The sequence below is a fragment of the Oncorhynchus tshawytscha genome, linkage group LG19 (assembly GCF_018296145.1).
Source record: "Oncorhynchus tshawytscha isolate Ot180627B linkage group LG19, Otsh_v2.0, whole genome shotgun sequence".
NCBI lineage: Eukaryota > Metazoa > Chordata > Actinopteri > Salmoniformes > Salmonidae > Oncorhynchus > Oncorhynchus tshawytscha.
Window position 1 is genome coordinate 30,215,863 of NC_056447.1, and position 21,615 is coordinate 30,237,477.

General features: G+C 43.5%; 1 protein-coding gene across 4 annotated transcripts in view; it reads left to right on the forward strand.

The window, feature by feature from the left end:
* The window catches only part of LOC112253832 (semaphorin-3D), a 66,392-nt gene that overhangs the window by 5,597 nt on the left and 39,180 nt on the right, over positions 1–21,615 (forward strand). For all 4 annotated transcript variants that reach the window (XR_006079364.1, XM_024425852.1, XM_024425855.1 and 1 more), the window contains exon 2: positions 10,442–10,694. Coding sequence is in view for 3 of the 4 variants with exons in the window: in XM_024425852.1 (XP_024281620.1) it covers positions 10,490–10,694 (205 nt within the window). In the remaining variant the exon portion in view is untranslated. The remainder of the gene's footprint in view (positions 1–10,441; positions 10,695–21,615) is intronic.

Genomic DNA, 21,615 nt, shown 5'->3' on the forward strand with positions numbered 1-21,615 from the left:
TGTGTGCTATAGTGGAGGATATGTCTAGATGTCATGCTCAATGTTTTTATGTTGTATTTTTATTTGTTTGTTTGTGAAAAAAATAAATACAACTTTAATGTAAAAAAAATGTTTACATACTGTTTTACCCAACTTCATGTGTATATACAGTACACACCTTTCCTATTCATATACTGTCCATAATGTCTATACACACCATCATATACATATTTATGTTTTGGACTCTGTCATTGCTCGTTCTAATATTTCTATATTTCTTAATTCCTTTCTTTACATTTAGGGATTCGTGTTTATTGTTTTACTGCACTGTTGGAGCTCGGAACATACACATTTCACTATACATACGATCACATCTGCAAAATATGTATAGGTGACCAATAACATTTGCTTTGATGCTGTATGGTTGTTTACTATAACCTTTATGGTTGTGCAATGAAACACATTTCACCCCTTTCTCTATAACCCAGGGAGGTCTCGCTTTGTGTGTGTGTGTGTGAAACACAACAGTTCACTTATGGTCTCTTCCAGAGTGAGATGAGGTGAGTGAGACGATAGAGAGAAGGGGGACTAATATTAGTGGAAATATTTGAAAACAAATATTATAAGAGGAATTTATGAACAGTAATACGCAGACATCAGTTCAGAGTTCTGTTATTGTAAGTCCATGGAAGCTTTTATGAATGGAGAAACAAACTACCACAGTGACCAACACATTACAGCACCAACACTGACTGTGAGAAATCCTGCTTTGAGTTGTAATAGGTCTTTCTGAGCTCTGTTTTATTATAGTTCTCTCAACACTGTTTTATTATAGTTCTCTCAACACTGTTTTATTATAGTTCTCTTAACACTGTTTTATTATAGTTCTCTCAACACTGTTTTATTATAGTTCTCTCAACACTGTTTTATTATAGTTCTTTCAACACTGTTTTATTATAGTTCTCTCAACACTGTTTTATTATAGTTCTCTCTTAACACTGTTTTATTATAGTTCTCTCAACACTGTTTTATTATAGTTCTCTTAACACTGTTTTATTATAGTTCTCTCAACACTGTTTTATTATAGTTCTCTCTTAACACTGTTTTATTATAGTTCTCTCAACACTGTTTTATTATAGTTCTCTCAACACTGTTTTATTATAGTTCTCTCAAAACTGTTTTATTATAGTTCTCTCAACACTGTTTTATTATAGTTCTCTTAACACTGTTTTATTATAGTTCTCTCTTAACACTGTTTTATTATAGTTCTCTCAACACTGTTTTATTATAGTTCTCTCAACACTGTTTTATTATAGTTCTCTCAACACTGTTTTATTATAGTTCTCTCTTAACACTGTTTTATTATAGTTCTCTTAACACTGTTTTATTATAGTTCTCTCAAAACTGTTTTATTATAGTTCTCTCAACACTGTTTTATTATAGTTCTCTCAACACTGTTTTATTATAGTTCTCTTAACACTGTTTTTTTTATAGTTCTCTAGACACTGTTTTATTATAGTTCTCTTAACACTGTTTTATTATAGTTCTCTCAACACTGTTTTATTATAGTTCTCTAGACACTGTTTTATTATAGTTCTCTCAACACTGTTTTATTATAGTTCTCTCAACACTGTTTTATTATAGTTCTCTCAACACTGTTTTATTATAGTTCTCTTAACACTGTTTTATTATAGTTCTCTTAACACTGTTTTATTATAGTTCTCTCAACACTGTTTTATTATAGTTCTCTCAACACTGTTTTATTATAGTTCTCTCAACACTGTTTTATTATAGTTCTCTCAACACTGTTTTATTATAGTTCTCTTAACACTGTTTTATTATAGTTCTCTTAACACTGTTTTATTATAGTTCTCTCAACACTGTTTTATTATAGTTCTCTTAACACTGTTTTATTATAGTTCTCTCTTAACACTGTTTTATTATAGTTCTCTCAACACTGTTTTATTATAGTTCTCTCTTAACACTGTTTTATTATAGTTCTCTCTTAACACTGTTTTATTATAGTTCTCTCAACACTGTTTTATTATAGTTCTCTTAACACTGTTTTATTATAGTTCTCTCAACACTGTTTTATTATAGTTCTCTCTTAACACTGTTTTATTATAGTTCTCTTAACACTGGTTTATTATAGTTCTCTAGACACTGTTTTATTATAGTTCTCTTAACACTGTTTTATTATAGTTCTCTCAACACTGTTTTATTATAGTTCTCTAGACACTGTTTTATTATAGTTCTCTCAACACTGTTTTATTATAGTTCTCTCAACACTGTTTTATTATAGTTCTCTTAACACTGTTTTATTATAGTTCTCTTAACACTGTTTTATTATAGTTCTCATAACACTGTTTTATTATAGTTCTCTCAACACTGTTTTATTATAGTTCTCTTAACACTGTTTTATTATAGTTCTCTCTTAACACTGTTTTATTATACTTCTCTGGACACTGTTTTATTATAGTTCTCTTAACACTGGTTTATTATAGTTCTCTAGACACTGTTTTATTATAGTTCTCTTAACACTGTTTTATTATAGTTCTCTCAACACTGTTTTATTATAGTTCTCTCTAGACACTGTTTTATTATAGTTCTCTCAACACTGTTTTATTATAGTTCTCTCAACACTGTTTTATTATAGTTCTCTTAACACTGTTTTATTATAGTTCTCTTAACACTGTTTTATTATAGTTCTCTCAACACTGTTTTATTATAGTTCTCTCAACACTGTTTTATTATAGTTCTCTCAACACTGTTTTATTATAGTTCTCTTAACACTGTTTTATTATAGTTCTCTCTTAACACTGTTTTATTATAGTTCTCTGGACACTGTTTTATTATAGTTCTCTTAACACTGGTTTATTATAGTTCTCTAGACACTGTTTTATTATAGTTCTCTTAACACTGTTTTATTATAGTTCTCTCAACACTGTTTTATTATAGTTCTCTCTAGACACTGTTTTATTATAGTTCTCTCAACACTGTTTTATTATAGTTCTCTCAACACTGTTTTATTATAGTTCTCTGAACACTGTTTTATTATAGTTCTCTCTTAACACTGTTTTATTATAGTTCTCTAGACACTGTTTTATTATAGTTCTCTCAACACTGTTTTATTATAGTTCTCTTAACACTGTTTTATTATAGTTCTCTCAACACTGTTTTATTATAGTTCTCTTAACACTGTTTTATTATAGTTCTCTCAACACTGTTTTATTATAGTTCTCTCAACACTGTTTTATTATAGTTCTCTTAACACTGTTTTATTATAGTTCTCTCAACACTGTTTTATTATAGTTCTCTCTTAACACTGTTTTATTATAGTTCTCTCAACACTGTTTTATTATAGTTCTCTCTTAACACTGTTTTATTATAGTTCTCTAGACACTGTTTTATTATAGTTCTCTCAACACTGTTTTATTATAGTTCTCTTAACACTGTTTTATTATTAGAGTTAATAGCTAATAGAGATTATTTAAATGTTGCTGGTATATTTTATGTTGTGTATTGTTTCAGCATAACAAAGCGTCAGTTGTGTATTTAGCTTAGTAGACAGACTCACATAGATCCACATGGGGGTTAGCAACATGCTTTCTTAAACTGTAGAAGAAAACATGATTGACTGTTGCCAAGAAAAGCAGTTCAAGTCCTGAGAGCTAAAACCAATTACCTCTGTTATTACGCCAAGTATGTGTCACTGGTCAGGGAATACTGTGTGTGTGTGTGTGTGTGTGTGTGTGTGTGTGTGTGTGTGTGTGTGTGTGTGTGTGTGTGTGTGTGTGTGTGTAATCTAGAGTAATAGGACGTCTAATGCACTTTGTCCTTGACAGATGTGATAATGGCTTACTTACTGGCTACAACATTGTTAGATAATGCTTTACCAAGGGTGGTCTATCCTTGTCCCTCTCTCTTTCCGTCTCCCTCTCAGCGAGCTAAATGCTTTACTCAGGGTAGTCTTCAGAGCGATGTGCTCCGGGCAAAGAGAGAGGGAGAGAGAGAGAGAGCGAGAGAGAGGGAGAGAGAGAGAGAGAGAGAGAGAGAGGAAACAATTTGAGGGAACATTCCTCTGGTACTGTGTATGAGTCTCATCAGAAAGACACAACAAATGGGTATCCATTACAATGTCTCCCTAATGATTTGCCGGGGATTATGGTACGTCGTTCATGACCAGTCCTTGTTGGGTCATGGCTGGTGCTTTAGAAACAGGATTTTGTATATTTAGTGACATGCTTTTGGGTTGGGTGTGTCACGGTTCAGAACATTTTGGCAAAAACAGTTTGGTAATTCAAAGAGGAATGCCGTATATTTGATGAGACATCATTTTGTAGGGCTGAACACCACACACTGTAACTGAACTTAACACCGACTCTCCATGGTGTGTGTGTGTGTGTGTGTGTGTGTATGTGTGTGTGTGTGTGTGTGTGTGTGTGTGTGTGTGTGTGTGTGTGTGTGTGTGTGTGTGTGTGTGTGTGTGTGTGTGTGTGTGTGTGTGTAAGCTATTAGCTTTGGATCTGTCACTATCAAAACCATTTCCCATTGCCCCCTTCACCGTGTGCCGCCTACCCTGCCAAATATAATAGTTACTGTTGGTCCGCCAGGAAACACACAGACAGACACACAGACGAACACACACACACACACACACCTAATGTAGCCTGCCAGGAAACAGGGATGTTAGCTTAACCTGCATGGCACTGGCTGGGCAACCAATTCTCTCACAACTTCTATCTTTACCTCTCCATCTCTCTCTCCCCCTCTCATGTGCTCTATCTAGATGAATGGTGCCTTAAGTATTAGTGTCTAGTGTAAAATAGAGCCATAGTTGCATATTCCCCAGAGACAGTCAGTAGGTCAAAGCCTCCATTGAGTGACATTTGTATTTTTTATTTTTTTATTTCAGCTTTATTTAACCAGGTAGGCTAGTTGAGAACAAGTTCTCATTTGCAACTGCGACCTGGCCAGCATAGCAGTGTGAACAGACAACACAGAGTTACACATGGAGTAAACAATTAACATGTCAAATACACAGTAGAAAAAAAAGAGAGTCTATATACATTGTGTGCAAAAGGCATGAGGAGGTAGGCGAATAATTACAATTTTGCAGATTAACACTGGAGTGATAAATGATCAGATGGTCATGTACAGGTAGAGATATTGGTGTGCAAAAGAGCAGAAAAGTAAATAAATAAAAACAGTATGGGGATGAGGTAGGTAAAATTGGGTGGGCTATTTACCGATAGACTATGTACAGCTGCAGCGATCGGTTAGCTGCTCAGATAGCGGATGTTTGAAGTTGGTGAGGGAGATAAAAGTCTCCAACTTCAGCGATTTTTGCAATTCGTTCCAGTCACAGGCAGCAGAGAACTGGAACGAAAGGCAGCCAAATGAGGTGTTGGCTTTAGGGATGATCAGTGAGATACACCTGCTGGAGCGCGTGCTACGGGTGGGTGTTGCCATCGTGACCAGTGAACTGAGATAAGGCGGAGCTTTACCTAGCATGGACTTGTAGATGACCTGGAGCCAGTGGGTCTGGCGACGAATATGTAGCGAGGGCCAGCCGACTAGAGCATACAGGTCACAGTGGTGGGTGGTATAAGGTGCTTTAGTATCAAAACGGATGGCACTGTGAGAAACTGCATCCAGTTTGCTGAGTAGAGTGTTGGAAGCTATTTTGTAGATGACATCGCGGAAGTCGAGGATCGGTAGGATAGTCAGTTTTACTAGGGTAAGTTTGGCGGCGTGAGTGAAGGAGGCTTTGTTGCGGAATTGAAAGCCGACTCTAGATTTGATTTTAGATTGGAGATGTTTGATATGAGTCTGAAAGGAGAGTTTACAGTCTAGCCAGACACCTAGGTACTTATAGATGTCCACATATTCTAGGTCGGAACCATCCAGGGTGGTTATGCTAGTCGGGTGTGCGGGTGAAGGCAGCAAACGGTTGAAAAGCATGCATTTGGTTTTACTAGCGTTTAAGAGCAGTTGGAGGCCACGGAAGGAGTGTTGTATGGCATTGAAGCTCGTTTGGAGGTTAGATAGCACAGTGTCCAAGGACGGGCCGGAAGTATACAGAATGGTGTCGTCTGCGTAGAGGTGGATCAGGGAATCGCCCGCAACAAGAGCAACATATTTGATATATACAGAGAAAAGAGTCGGCCCGAGAATTGAACCCTGTGGCACCCCCATAGAGACATACCAAACCAAACCACCCAACTGCACAAACACACACGAATGCACACACACACATACACGCACACACACATGCGCGCACACACGCACACACGCACACACACACACACACACACACACACACACACACACACACACACACACACACACACACACACACACACACACACACACACACACACACTCTCTCTCTCTCTCTCTCTATTTCTATCATGGCACATACGTGATCTGACCTGATGTTTTTCTAATACTTTAATAGGGCTGTACTTCTCTCTGACATTCTAACTCACTCTCTCCAATAGTGTTTAGTAGAGCTAAGCCCACTGCCTCCTTGCTCATATCTATAATCGCTATCAGAGCTGGCTGAGAGGGTTGTTGATCTCATAACACTTGAGCTTCCCTCTCTGTTAACACTGCATTCTTCAACACAGAGGCACTGATAGAATGGTTTGTGTGTGTGTTCGTGCCTGCGTGCGTGTGTGTGTGTAATATGGGTGTTCAAGTTTAAACGTTACTCGCCTGGTCTAGAACTTGTCATCACCCCCTGATGTGAGGGAGGAAGATCCCCACAACGACTATATCTCTTACACATAAACATACACACTCTGATACATTATCTAGGGGCTGAGAAGCTTCATCCAAATAAACATCAGTCTGTTGTATCAATCCCTAATCCTCGTCAGTACTAGTCTTGAAAACCCGACCCTAGGCAACATAGTGACTACGAACAAATCTCGAGGCAGACATGCCAGAACGTTGTGATTCAAAACCAAAGTTTGCAGGCAAAACCATCTATCCCCTTGCAAAATGCACTCAGAGAGAATTAACCTCCCTGATCTCCATCTTGCTCACTATTATTTAGTATTTTATTCAAGCAGATAAAGTAATGATGTAGGCAGTGACGTAGTTCTTCTGTCAAAGGAATCCATCATTGAAACCAGACCCTAGTCACTGTGTTGCCCAGGGCCAAATTTCTGAGACTACTTCAGTACAGGGCTATAGAGAGATGGGTGTGTGTTGTGGATGGATTCATGCCCAGCCAGGTCACCTGTGAAACAAGTCAATATTCGACGTCCATCCATGTCTGAGGTTGTCAGGGGCATCAGTGAGCGCTTTTATCTTCAAGTAGGTTGCTGTTTTGCTAGGGCGTTGTGGACGGTGATGGCAGATGGGTGTAAGCATCTGCCTCTGGTGCCAAAGGTCTCATGTGAGCGGAGTTGAGCTGTTGTAAATCCTGCTCCTCCCTTTGTCACTCCATGTCCTTTCCAACCGCTCCACGCTCACAGGAAGAAACACGGCCTCTCCAAATTCGCTCCAATATTTAAAATCACACTTTAACCAAGACCCATCTATTTCTGTGATTACCTGGACCTACCATTTGGTTTTGAAATATTGAAACCAAGCCATATGGATTTGATTTAATGTATTTGAATAAACATGAAAAGGTGAATGTAACAAGCGCACATAATTTCAAATAGGCTAGCATATAAACATTCTAAATAGGTCAGGAGCCAGACAGGGCTTTCCATTATTTCAAGGCTATAGCCTACAAATAAATACATTGTGAAGCAAATGTTTAAGAGATTTTTATTTAATAAATATTTTGCTACAATGACACACTTACTTACCTACCCACCTCGTTCCTTTCTTTTAGCAAGTGCACGCAGTAAGTACACCATCATGCTTTCGGTATACATGTGTTTTCAGATTCCACAATGATTCTTTAGTTGTGGACACTACATCACCACACTCCCTCTATTCCTCTTGGTCCTCATCTTTGTAAGTCACCTTGATTTAGCACCTGTGTGTTTTATCAGTTTCTTAATGAACTTATTTAGCGAACTCCATGACAGTAGCTAAAGCAAAGGGCTATCGCAGCACACAAGTAGACTACAAATGCATGCTGGGACGGGCATGCCCTGAGGTTGTGAAGTGAGCGCTACTGGAGCGAAATTGGAGCGGGTGAAAAGGCCAACTCTCCAGCCTTTGGGAATCTGGCTCCGCACGCTCTGCACCTCGCTCCGGTCCAGCTCCACTCCTCTCGCATACTCTGGTTCCAATCCAGCGATAGAAAGTTGTTTCTACCCCAAACCTTAACCCTTACCTTAACCATTCGCAGTTAATGCCTAACCTTAAGACTTCTGAGTTAATGCCTAAACCTAACCCTAACCTTAAGACTTCTGAGTTAATGCCTAACTTAACCCTAACCTTAAGACTTCTAAGTAAATGCCTAAACTTAACCCTAACCTTAAAAGTTGGAGGTAATGCCTAAACTTAACCCTAACCTTAAGACTTCTGAGTTAATGCCTAACTTAACCCTAACCTTAAAAGTTTGGAGGTAATGCCTAAACTTAACCATAAACACTTTGAAATTTGACGTTTGGAACTACTTCGAAATGTGACGTTTGAGAAACATAGATGAACGTCTAATTCTGACTTGAGACTGTGAGAGCTAGTTGTACTGCCTCAGCTCCGATTCATGTTTGTCTAAACAGGGATGATATGGTGTATCTCTGCCAATTTGGGGATACATTCCACATAACTCTCCCTCTCTCTCTTTTGCTTTCTATCTAACTTGGTAACTTGGATAAATGTTTTCTGTTGTAGAATGTTTATGTAGAATGAATCACATTCATTCATTTAGTCTGACATTATTTATGTTCAACCTAGACAGGTTGATATATGTTATCTGTGTGGGGGGGGGCAGAGAGAGTGTGAGAGAGGAAGGAGAGAGAGGGAGGTAGTGAAAGAGAGACGGCGAGAGAGGGGAGGATCAGCATTCTGAAACCTTCATTTGTGATTGGTTAGTTAACCATTAACAAGATGGAATATGTGGGATGTGTTGGGATGTATCACTGCAAGGAAATACTGAACGTTATGAGAGTTCAGGACACTGCAGTGTTATTAGTTACTCAGCCCTACAGGTCTCTCCCCTTGTGTCACCCTTAGTCTCACCCCTAATGTCACCTCTGAACCTCTACTGACTAAACAATAACCAATAAGTCAATGTCCTCTCACCGTAGGCTGCCCCTAAACACTTTGCTGTACTCTCTATCCATCCGTCCTGTCTAACGGCAGTACTATTGGTATTAACAGCTCTCTGATGTAGCGTTAAGAGACAGATATGACTTAGAACATTTATAACAGAAGATAAAGGAATTGTTGAGACTGGGTCATCAGCCTAATGCAGAACCTGTCACGACTTCTACCGAAGTCCATGCCTTCTCCTTGTTCGGACCGTGCTCGGCGGTCGACGTCGCCGGTCTTCTAGTCATCACTGATCCATTTTTCATTTTCCATTTGTCTTGTTTTCCTACACACCTGGTTCTCATTTCCCTCATTATGTGTTGTGTATTTAACCCTCTGTTTCCCCCATGTCTTTGTGTGGTATTGTTTATTCTGTTTATTGTTGTGTGTACGTTAGTCTGTTGCCCTGGGTTATGTTAACCCGAATTGTTATTTCGTGTTTATTTTGCCGTGTGCTTTTGGTCCGCCTAAATAAAAGGCTCCATTGGCTACCTAATATCTGCTCTCCTGCACCTGACTCTCTTACAGGCATTTGTTCATACCTGACAGAACCATGGGCTAGAATCATTTTGGCATTTAGGTACAGATACCATATCTTCATTTGATCATCATGTTGTTGCAGGAATTTTTATGAAAACTTGTAGTGTATTTGAAGTTTTAAAAGGCTTCTAAATGTTGTAATTTTCATAAAGAAATTTTAGACATTTATCAATCCGTACAAAAAAGGTTGATTAATTATAATCCACATAATAATTCACATTTCCTGTTGCTGCAGTGTTATTTTCCTGCTGTTGCAAACTGGCTCAAATTTAGGCTCTACATCTCTACATAATGAAAAGAGTTTAGCATGAGAAATAAAGAAACAGATAGAGAAGGAGAGCGGGGAGAGAAGCGGGGAGAGAAGCGGGGAGAGAGAGACTTTAGAAAGAAGGATGGATGTGTGAAAGACGACGGCTGTTGTTGTTGGCCTGACCTTTTGTTTTGGTTAAACAGATTTAGATGGACACAAAAGGAGAGGCAGGGACAGGCAACAGCTGATGTAGGCCTGGTACAGAGAACAGCATGCCTATAGGCTACCATGTAGTAACAGCTGAATACTCTCACACACACACACACACACACAGGGATAGACAGGAATAGAGAGAGGAAGCGAGAGGTAGAAAGAGAGTAAGAGAGAAGAGAGAGACCTCCCTTAACTCTTTAACTCCTGACATTGCTTTCCTCTTCCTTTCAGGACGGTTGAGGAACAGTAGCAGAAGAGAGAAGAAAACCTCCACTCATCATGAAGACTGGAGGAGCAAATCCTGATCCTTGGGAGAGGAGCCAGGGTGAGAGGCTGTCCGGGAGCTCCGCTGGAAGTCAGAGGAGGATTAGGCTGTCTCTAGCCCACCCAGGGCTGCTGCTTCTGGGGATAGTACTGCTGGTCGTCCTGCCCTCTGGAGAAAGTGTCAAACAGAATGTACCCAGAGTCAAACTCAGCTACAAAGGTAAGAGACTAGGATATATGGTACAATAATGACATACTGATGGCTGAGTGATGGCTATTATTTAGGACAAATTAAAGAATCATGTTTAATATGTGAATTTGATTCTGCTAGTTTTAATAGATGCTTTAGCTGGGAGGATGAACTAGCTATGACCCACAAGTAGGCCCTCAACCAACATTTTGGGTACCGGCGGTCTAACTTTAGGTTGGCATGGGTTGTAGGTAGCACCAACAAATTACAGCCACATCTACAAAGAGAGAATATGATATCTACAACCGAGGTAGAACATAATACTGTATATGCAACAGTGCAACACACACAACAGCTATTTCTCTATCATCGTGCCGGCTACTTCAACTACTCCTCTATGTTAACACCAGCTACCTGCAGTATTTTTTATCCTCCGCTGCGGCGAATTACCCATAAATGAGCCGTTCTCTGGCCCACTGTCCAGATGATTGTTCTGACTTCTAGCTCTCTCTGGTTGTTTTACTTTTGTCTTTCTTCGCTTTTCTTTTCGTCTCCTGTGTGTTCGACCATAGGGATCACAACTGTTATCAGAACACACATACAACACATAAAAGCTCCCTTGGTCACTATGAGGTGTGAAAGATCACAGAGAGAGTGATGTCGGGGGTCCGTACTGTTGTGTTTATCATCCTATACAACTACAATAACTCTACATACAGTCTTTTTAGCCTCCACAGTGCTGACCATTTTAGTCTCTACAGTAAGGTAAATGTGATTTCCACCCTGTTAACATGTTAAATCTCTGAAGCATTTATAGTGAAAGATGATGAATATACAAACATTTAATTTGTTTTAAATACACATGTACTTTATAGAGTTCAATATTTATAAAGAATTAGTATGCGTATATCATGAAGGTCTTCATTTAAGTATGCAGCTCAGCTGGGCCTGGGGCTGGGGTAGCTGTGGTCCTCTGTGTGTGTCAGTGTGTTTAGTGTTGGGTAAACTATAGACTGTTTGTTTTGAGCCCCAAAAGGGAAGCTATGGCTCCTTAAAAAAAACATTTTACCTCCAAAGCAAAAATAACGTTTGAACCCTACAGTAACGCAAACTCCCAAACCACTCATACAACCTCATTAAAGCTTTACTCTAACACCCTAATGCCTGTGCAACCCCACTGCAACCCCACTGCAACCCCTACTTCAACCCCACTGCAACCCCTATTTCAACCCCACTGCAACCCCTATTTCAACCCCACTGCAACCCCTATTTCAACCCCATTGCAACCCCTATTTCAACCCCACTGCAACCCCTACTTCAACCCCTACTTCAACCCCACTGCAACCCCTACTTCAACCCCACTGCAACCCCTATTTCAACCCCACTGCAACTCCACTGCAACCCCTACTTCAACCCCACTGCAACCCCTACTTCAACCCCACTGCAACCCCTATTTCAAACCCACTGCAACCCCTATTTCAACCCCACTGCAACCCCTATTTCAACCCCACTGCAACCCCTATTTCAACACCACTGCAACCCATATTTCAACCCCACTGCAACCCCTATTTCAACCCCACTGCAACTCCACTGCAACCCCTACTTCAACCCCACTGCAACCCCTATTTCAAACCCACTGCAACCCCTATTTCAACCCCACTGCAAGCCATATTTCAACACCACTGCAACCCCTACTTCAACCCCACTACAACCCCTATTTCAACCCCACTGCAACCCCTATTTCAACCCCACTGCAACCCATATTTCAACCCCACTACAACCCCTATTTCAACCCCACTGCAAGCCCTATTTCAACCCCACTGCAACCCCACTGCAAGCCCTATTTCAACCCCACTGCAACCCCACTGCAAGCCCTATTTCAACCCCACTGCAACCCCTATTTCAACCCCACTGCAACCCATATTTCAACCCCACTACAACCCCTAATTCAACCCCACTGCAAGCCCTATTTCAACCCCACTGCAACCCCTATTTCAACCCCACTGCAACCCCACTGCAAGCCCTATTTCAACCCCACTGCAACCCCTATTTCAACCCCACTGCAACTCCACTGCAACCCCTACTTCAACCCCACTGCAACCCCTACTTCAACCCCACTGCAACCCCTATTTCAACCCCACTGCAACTCCACTGCAACCCCTACTTCAACCCCACTGCAACCCCTACTTCAACCCCACTGCAACCCCTATTTCAACCCCACTGCAACCCCTATTTCAACCCCACTGCAACCCCTATTTCAACCCCATTGCAACCCCTATTTCAACCCCACTGCAACCCCTACTTCAACCCCTACTTCAACCCCACTGCAACCCCTATTTCAACCCCACTGCAACCCCTATTTCAACCCCACTGCAACCCCTATTTCAACCCCATTGCAACCCCTATTTCAACCCCACTGCAACCCCTACTTCAACCCCTACTTCAACCCCACTGCAACCCCTACTTCAACCCCACTGCAACCCCTATTTCAACCCCACTGCAACTCCACTGCAACCCCTACTTCAACCCCACTGCAACCCCTATTTCAACCCCACTGCAACCCCTATTTCAACCCCACTGCAAGCCATATTTCAACCCCACTGCAACCCCTACTTCAACCCCACTGCAAGCCCTATTTCAACTCCACTGCAACCCCACTGCAACCCCTATTTCAACCCCACTGCAACCCATATTTCAACCCCACTACAACCCCTTTTTCAACCCCACTGCAAGCCCTATTTCAACCCCACTGCAACCCCACTGCAAGCCCTATTTCAACCCCACTGCAACCCCACTACAAGCCCTATTTCAACCCCACTGCAACCCCACTGCAACCCCTATTTCAACCCCACTGCAACCCATATTTCAACCCCACTACAACCCCTATTTTAACCACACTGCAAGCCCTATTTCAACCCCACTGCAACCCCACTGCAACCCCTATTTCAACCCCACTGCAACCCCACTGCAACCCCTATTTCAACCCCACTGCAACCCCACTGCAACCCCTATTTCAACCCCACTGCAACCCCTATTTCAACCCCACTGCAACTCCACTGCAACCTCTACTTCAACTCCACTGCAACCCCTATTTCAACCCCACTGCAACCCCACTGCAACGCCTATTTCAACCCCACTGCAACCCCACTGCAAGCCCTATTTCAACCCCACTGCAACCCCACTGCAAGCCCTATTTCAACCCCACTGCAACCCCTATTTCAACCCCACTGCAACCCATATTTCAACCCCACTACAACCCCTAATTCAACCCCACTGCAACCCCACTGCAAGCCCTATTTCAACCCCACTGCAACCCCACTGCAAGCCCTATTTCAACCCCACTGCAACCCCTATTTCAACCCCACTGCAACCCATATTTCAACCCCACTACAACCCCTAATTCAACCCCACTGCAAGCCCTATTTCAACCCCACTGCAACCCCTATTTCAACCCCACTGCAACCCCACTGCAACCCCTATTTCAACCCCACTGCAACCCCTATTTCAACCCCACTGCAACTCCACTGCAACCCCTACTTCAACCCCACTGCAACCCCTACTTCAACCCCACTGCAACCCCTATTTCAACCCCACTGCAACTCCACTGCAACCCCTACTTCAACCCCACTGCAACCCCTACTTCAACCCCACTGCAACCCCTATTTCAACCCCACTGCAACCCCTATTTCAACCCCACTGCAACCCCTATTTCAACCCCATTGCAACCCCTATTTCAACCCCACTGCAACCCCTACTTCAACCCCTACTTCAACCCCACTGCAACCCCTATTTCAACCCCACTGCAACCCCTATTTCAACCCCACTGCAACCCCTATTTCAACCCCATTGCAACCCCTATTTCAACCCCACTGCAACCCCTACTTCAACCCCTACTTCAACCCCACTGCAACCCCTACTTCAACCCCACTGCAACCCCTATTTCAACCCCACTGCAACTCCACTGCAACCCCTACTTCAACCCCACTGCAACCCCTATTTCAACCCCACTGCAACCCCTATTTCAACCCCACTGCAAGCCATATTTCAACCCCACTGCAACCCCTACTTCAACCCCACTGCAAGCCCTATTTCAACCCCACTGCAACCCCACTGCAACCCCTATTTCAACCCCACTGCAACCCATATTACAACCCCACTACAACCCCTATTTCAACCCCACTGCAAGCCCTATTTCAACCCCACTGCAACCCCACTGCAAGCCCTATTTCAACCCCACTGCAACCCCACTGCAAGCCCTATTTCAACCCCACTGCAACCCCACTGCAACCCCTATTTCAACCCCACTGCAACCCATATTTCAACCCCACTACAACCCCTATTTTAACCACACTGCAAGCCCTATTTCAACCCCACTGCAACCCCACTGCAACCCCTATTTCAACCCCACTGCAACCCCACTGCAACCCCTATTTCAACCCCACTGCAACCCCACTGCAACCCCTATTTCAACCCCACTGCAACCCCTATTTCAACCCCACTGCAACTCCACTGCAACCTCTACTTCAACTCCACTGCAACCCCTATTTCAACCCCACTGCAACCCCACTGCAACGCCTATTTCAACCCCACTGCAACCCCACTGCAAGCCCTATTTCAACCCCACTGCAACCCCACTGCAAGCCCTATTTCAACCCCACTGCAACCCCTATTTCAACCCCACTGCAACCCATATTTCAACCCACTACAACCCCTAATTCAACCCCACTGCAACCCCACTGCAAGTCCTATTTCAACCCCACTGCAACCCCACTGCAAGCCCTATTTCAACCCCACTGCAACCCCTATTTCAACCCCACTGCAACCCATATTTCAACCCCACTACAACCCCTAATTCAACCCCACTGCAAGCCCTATTTCAACCCCACTGCAACCCCTATTTCAACCCCACTGCAACCCCACTGCAACCCCTATTTCAACCCCACTGCAACCCCTATTTCAACCCCACTGCAACTCCACTGCAACCCCTACTTCAACCCCACTGCAACCCCTACTTCAACCCCACTGCAACCCCTATTTCAACCCCACTGCAACTCCACTGCAACCCCTACTTCAACCCCACTGCAACCCCTACTTCAACCCCACTGCAACCCCTATTTCAACCCCACTGCAACCCCTATTTCAACCCCACTGCAACCCCTATTTCAACCCCATTGCAACCCCTATTTCAACCCCACTGCAACCCCTACTTCAACCCCTACTTCAACCCCACTGCAACCCCTATTTCAACCCCACTGCAACCCCTATTTCAACCCCACTGCAACCCCTATTTCAACCCCATTGCAACCCCTATTTCAACCCCACTGCAACCCCTACTTCAACCCCTACTTCAACCCCACTGCAACCCCTACTTCAACCCCACTGCAACCCCTATTTCAACCCCACTGCAACTCCACTGCAACCCCTACTTCAACCCCACTGCAACCCCTATTTCAACCCCACTGCAACCCCTATTTCAACCCCACTGCAAGCCATATTTCAACCCCACTGCAACCCCTACTTCAACCCCACTGCAAGCCCTATTTCAACCCCACTGCAACCCCACTGCAACCCCTATTTCAACCCCACTGCAACCCATATTACAACCCCACTACAACCCCTATTTCAACCCCACTGCAAGCCCTATTTCAACCCCACTGCAACCCCACTGCAAGCCCTATTTCAACCCCACTGCAACCCCACTGCAAGCCCTATTTCAACCCCACTGCAACCCCACTGCAACCCCTATTTCAACCCCACTGCAACCCATATTTCAACCCCACTACAACCCCTATTTTAACCACACTGCAAGCCCTATTTCAACCCCACTGCAACCCCACTGCAACCCCTATTTCAACCCCACTGCAACCCCACTGCAACCCCTATTTCAACCCCACTGCAACCCCACTGCAACCCCTATTTCAACCCCACTGCAACCCCTATTTCAACCCCACTGCAACTCCACTGCAACCTCTACTTCAACTCCACTGCAACCCCTATTTCAACCCCACTGCAACCCCACTGCAACGCCTATTTCAACCCCACTGCAACCCCACTGCAAGCCCTATTTCAACCCCACTGCAACCCCACTGCAAGCCCTATTTCAACCCCACTGCAACCCCTATTTAAACCCCACTGCAACCCATATTTCAACCCCACTACAACCCCTAATTCAACCCCACTGCAAGCCCTATTTCAACCCCACTGCAACCCCTATTTCAACCCCACTGCAACCCCACTGCAACCCCTATTTCAACCCCACTGCAACTCCACTGCAACCCCTACTTCAACCCCACTGCAACCCCTACTTCAACCCCACTGCTACCCCTATTTCAACCCCACTGCAACTCCACTGCAACCCCTATTTCAACCCCACTGCAACCCCTACTTCAACCCCACTGCAACCCCTATTTCAACCCCACTGCAACCCCTATTTCAACCCCACTGCAACCCCTATTTCAACCCCATTGCAACCCCTATTTCAACCCCACTGCAACCCCTACTTCAACCCCTACTTCAACCCCACTGCAACCCCTATTTCAACCCCACTGCAACCCCACTGCAAGCCCTATTTCAACCCCACTGCAACCCCTATTTCAACCCCACTGCAACCCATATTTCAACCCCACTACAACCCCTAATTCAACCCCACTGCAAGCCCTATTTCAACCCCACTGCAACCCCTATTTCAACCCCACTGCAACCCCACTGCAACCCCTATTTCAACCCCACTGCAACTCCACTGCAACCCCTACTTCAACCCCACTGCAACCCCTACTTCAACCCCACTGCAACCCCTATTTCAACCCCACTGCAACTCCACTGCAACCCCTACTTCAACCCCACTGCAACCCCTACTTCAACCCCACTGCAACCCCTATTTCAACCCCACTGCAACCCCTATTTCAACCCCACTGCAACCCCTACTTCAACCCCACTGCAACCCCTATTTCAACCCCACTGCAACCCCTATTTCAACCCCACTGCAACCCCTATTTCAACCCCATTGCAACCCCTATTTCAACCCCACTGCAACCCCTACTTCAACCCCTACTTCAACCCCACTGCAACCCCTATTTCAACCCCACTGCAACCCCTATTTCAACCCCACTGCAACCCCTATTTCAACCCCATTGCAACCCCACTGCAACCCCTATTTCAACCCCACTGCAACCCCACTGCAACCCCTATTTCAACCCCACTGCAACCCCTATTTCAACCCCACTGCAACTCCACTGCAACCTCGACTTCAACTCCACTGCAACCCCTATTTCAACCCCACTGCAACCCCACTGCAACGCCTATTTCAACCCCACTGCAACTCCACTGTAACCCCTACTTCAACCCCTATTTCAACCCCACTGCAACCCCTATTTCAACCCACTGCAACTTCACTGCAACCTCTACTTCAACCCACTGCAACTCCACTGCAACCCATACTTCAACCCACTGCAACCCCTACTTCAACCGCTACTTCAACCCCACTGCAACCCCTACTTCAACCCCACTGCAACTCCACTGCAACCCCTACTTCAACCCACTGCAACCCCTACTTCAACCGCTACTTCAACCCCACTGCAACCCCTGCTTCAACCCCACTGCAACTCCACTGCAACCCCTACTTAAACCCCACTGCAACCTCTACTTCAACCCCTACTTCAACTCCACTGCAACCCCTACTTCAACCCTGACCACCAAACCCTGACCTAACTCATAACCCCTAAACCCCCAACACAAATTCATCACTTACTAATTCACATTCACTACTCTAACCCCTATACAAACCCCCTCACCCCAATTCCAACTCTCACCCCATAACCCTAACCTCCTGCCCAGGCCGAGTCTCTTACAAACCCAGCATGGCTGAAAATATATGCTCCTTTACATGTTGATAGTTTACAACATAAATACATTGCAGTACATAAATTGAGTAGGAATAATAACTGCCTTAAACACTATTTATTTAGCAAATTGGCCTGTAGAAATATGAATGCTCAGCTCTGCAGCTTGCGTTGTTTCATGCCAGTTGAAAACATGAGACATATTTTTATTTAACTAGGCAAGTCAGTTAAGAACAAATTCTTATTTACAATGACGTCCTAGGAACAGTGGGATAGCTGCCTTGTTCAGGCACAGAACAACAGATTTTTACCTTGTCAGCTCGGGGAATATGATCTAGCAACCTTTCGGTTACTGGCCCAACGCTCTAACCACTAAGCTACCTGCCACCCCATATAATTCAGCAAAACTAATATATTACAGTCATTTGTTTATTGGACCAAAGTGCTCACGTTAAATCCATTTATGATTATCATGAAGCATCACTTGTGTGTCCCAATCTTTATATTACTTTTGCTTTGGTCTTCCAACAACATGTGGGAGGAAACAGCACAATAGCTGCTCTTACTGCTGTGTGAATAGAATATATTCAGTAGCCTGTATCACCGTTATAGCCCCTGTCTGCCCTAATAATCAGATGTGCTCATAAATGTGCTGATACTCACGGAATGGTTTAGAGATCTCAAGTTATGACGCTGCGTGCATTTCATCAAATGCTAAATAATGCGCGACTGGTTATTTTCCTATGTTTGGTCCAGACTGTGTTCTCACCAGCAGTGAACCGCACCATGGTGTGAATTTAATCGGACCGAGACCATCGTTTTTGAGCGGACCACAGTGCGTTGTTTAGTGTGCTACCGAGTGAGGATAGAATGTTCATACCAGTCCAAACCAACAGAACTAATGGGGTAAATGCACCAGAGTTCGGAAAACCGCACCTGAAAGCCCTCTGAGAGTGTATTAACCTCTCTGGCCCCAGGTTTTGGGGTGTCAGTACAGCTCCATGTTAGGTTGCCGCTGTCAAGAGGAGTGAAGGATGAAGTCCATCAAAGCAAAATCATTCCTGATTGAACTCACACTTCAAAAACAACATCACCCCCTCTCTGAAAACACAGTTGGTAAAGTCAAATTCCATCAAAGTCAATCATATCCGATTGAATGCACTCCTCCAAAACATCGTCATCCCTTTATGATCACACGCTTCAAACACACACCTCACCCCTGGCTTAATGAACTGGATTTCAGAAAGCTGATTCTCAGTGAACTTTCCTCTCAATAAACATCAGCCAATGTTTCACCTCTACTCTAACAGAGGTGAAAGAGTTCAGGATTTTCCAAGAGGGAGAACAATCATTCAAGGTCCTCTGATATCCCAGCCCTAGCTCTAGTGCTCTGAAACCTCTCTCTCAGTGTCTGTGCGGATCCCATCCTAAAAAATATACTGTATGTCTACAGTACTGCTTCCGTCCAATGACACACAGCAAAATGATCCAAACATAATCTTAATATTATCACAGCAGACTTTGTTATTGTTTTTGTGTGTATTTCCAAAAACCTGACGAGCTGTGACGACAGAATGAGTGTAAATGTGCTACTGTCATACTAGTGGCTCCTTGCCAATGTACAAGAGGGACAGTTTGGCTATAATGTAACATTATAATAGGATAATATATTAGGACAGTTTAGTTTATGAAATAATATGAGCATATATTCTACAGAGTTAAACTGACTGGCCCTCTCTCTATTAACTCATGTCAATCAGTTGTTCCATAACTCACATTCTGACCCAGATCAGGACAAGCACTTTTATTTATAGCTAGGAATTCTATATAACTGTAAAGCCACGTTCTCCATCTCTCTTCGCTAGAGGAGCACTTCCATGGCTGGAAATGTCTGAGCCACGCTTTAGCTAATTCCTTTCTCTTGCATAGTTTGATGGGTCGATGGCTCTCTGATATCTTCACAGTGTTCCTATACAGTATAGCGGGAGTGTTAACCCTTATGCTGGTGATGACCTTCCTATCTGTCACAAGTGTATAGAGGATGAGACAGTCGCAGGTTTAGAACTCCTGAATTTATTAAAGCACAAATATATATATGTAAGCTGGACGAAACCCAAAGTGCAAAATAATAAAGTACTCAGGAAAACAAGCAACATTTACAATTACTGAAAAAGACAAATGACAGAGGGAGTATATATACAGTGTTAGAGTGGGGATTGGAACCAGGTGTGTGTAATGATGACTAGACAAGTCTGGCATTGATGAGGGAAGGGCTTTTGCCAGCAGCAGGTTCGGCAGCAGCTATAGAAGGCCTGAGCTGGATAGGAGTCGGCGCCAAAGCGAAGGCTGGTGTGACACTGTCTAAAAATAATGTTTAACATGGCATTGATTTAGTTTTACGGAAGATCTCAAGGTTTTAACGCCATGATCTAATTAACTTCAGATTCTCTATAGACTATCTACAGAATGTAAGTAAGATTTAAACTAACTTTCTGCTAACCTTAACCTTAACCCCGATCCTTAACCTTAACCCTTATCCTTAACCCTTATCCTAACCCTTATCCTAACCCTAGCCTTAACCCTTAGTTAACCCTTATTCTAAACCTAACCCTAACCTTAGCAAGCAGTTGCTTATCAACATATAGTTTGTTGATAGTATGACCATCTGTAGACATCTCCAAATAAAGTGTGACCAAATTATAATGTATTTCCCTTCAGGATATCCATATGTCTATCATAAGCAGACACATCTTTGTTTCTGTCACTGTTGATTCCCATCCTCAGAAAACTGGATAGGGAGGAAAGGAAGACTTTTAGTCACCATAGTTACCACACCCTGGGCTGTGGCACTGTAGCTGTCACACGCACACACACACATCAGTCCATCAGTGGGGTTATCTTAAGGCCTGATGCTAGCCGCTGGCCAGCGTGATATGCTATCTAACTCAAATAAACTAGTAATCAGGGGCTGCTGAATGCCCCCCTCCCCTGAATCAGGCGGTGATGACTAGAGCCCAGAGCTCTAAGCTAAGTGCTAACAGCAATGTTAAGCAGGGTCTATCCCTGGGTTCCCATTGCTGTGTGTTTACAGTGCAGATTTAACCAAGGGCTAG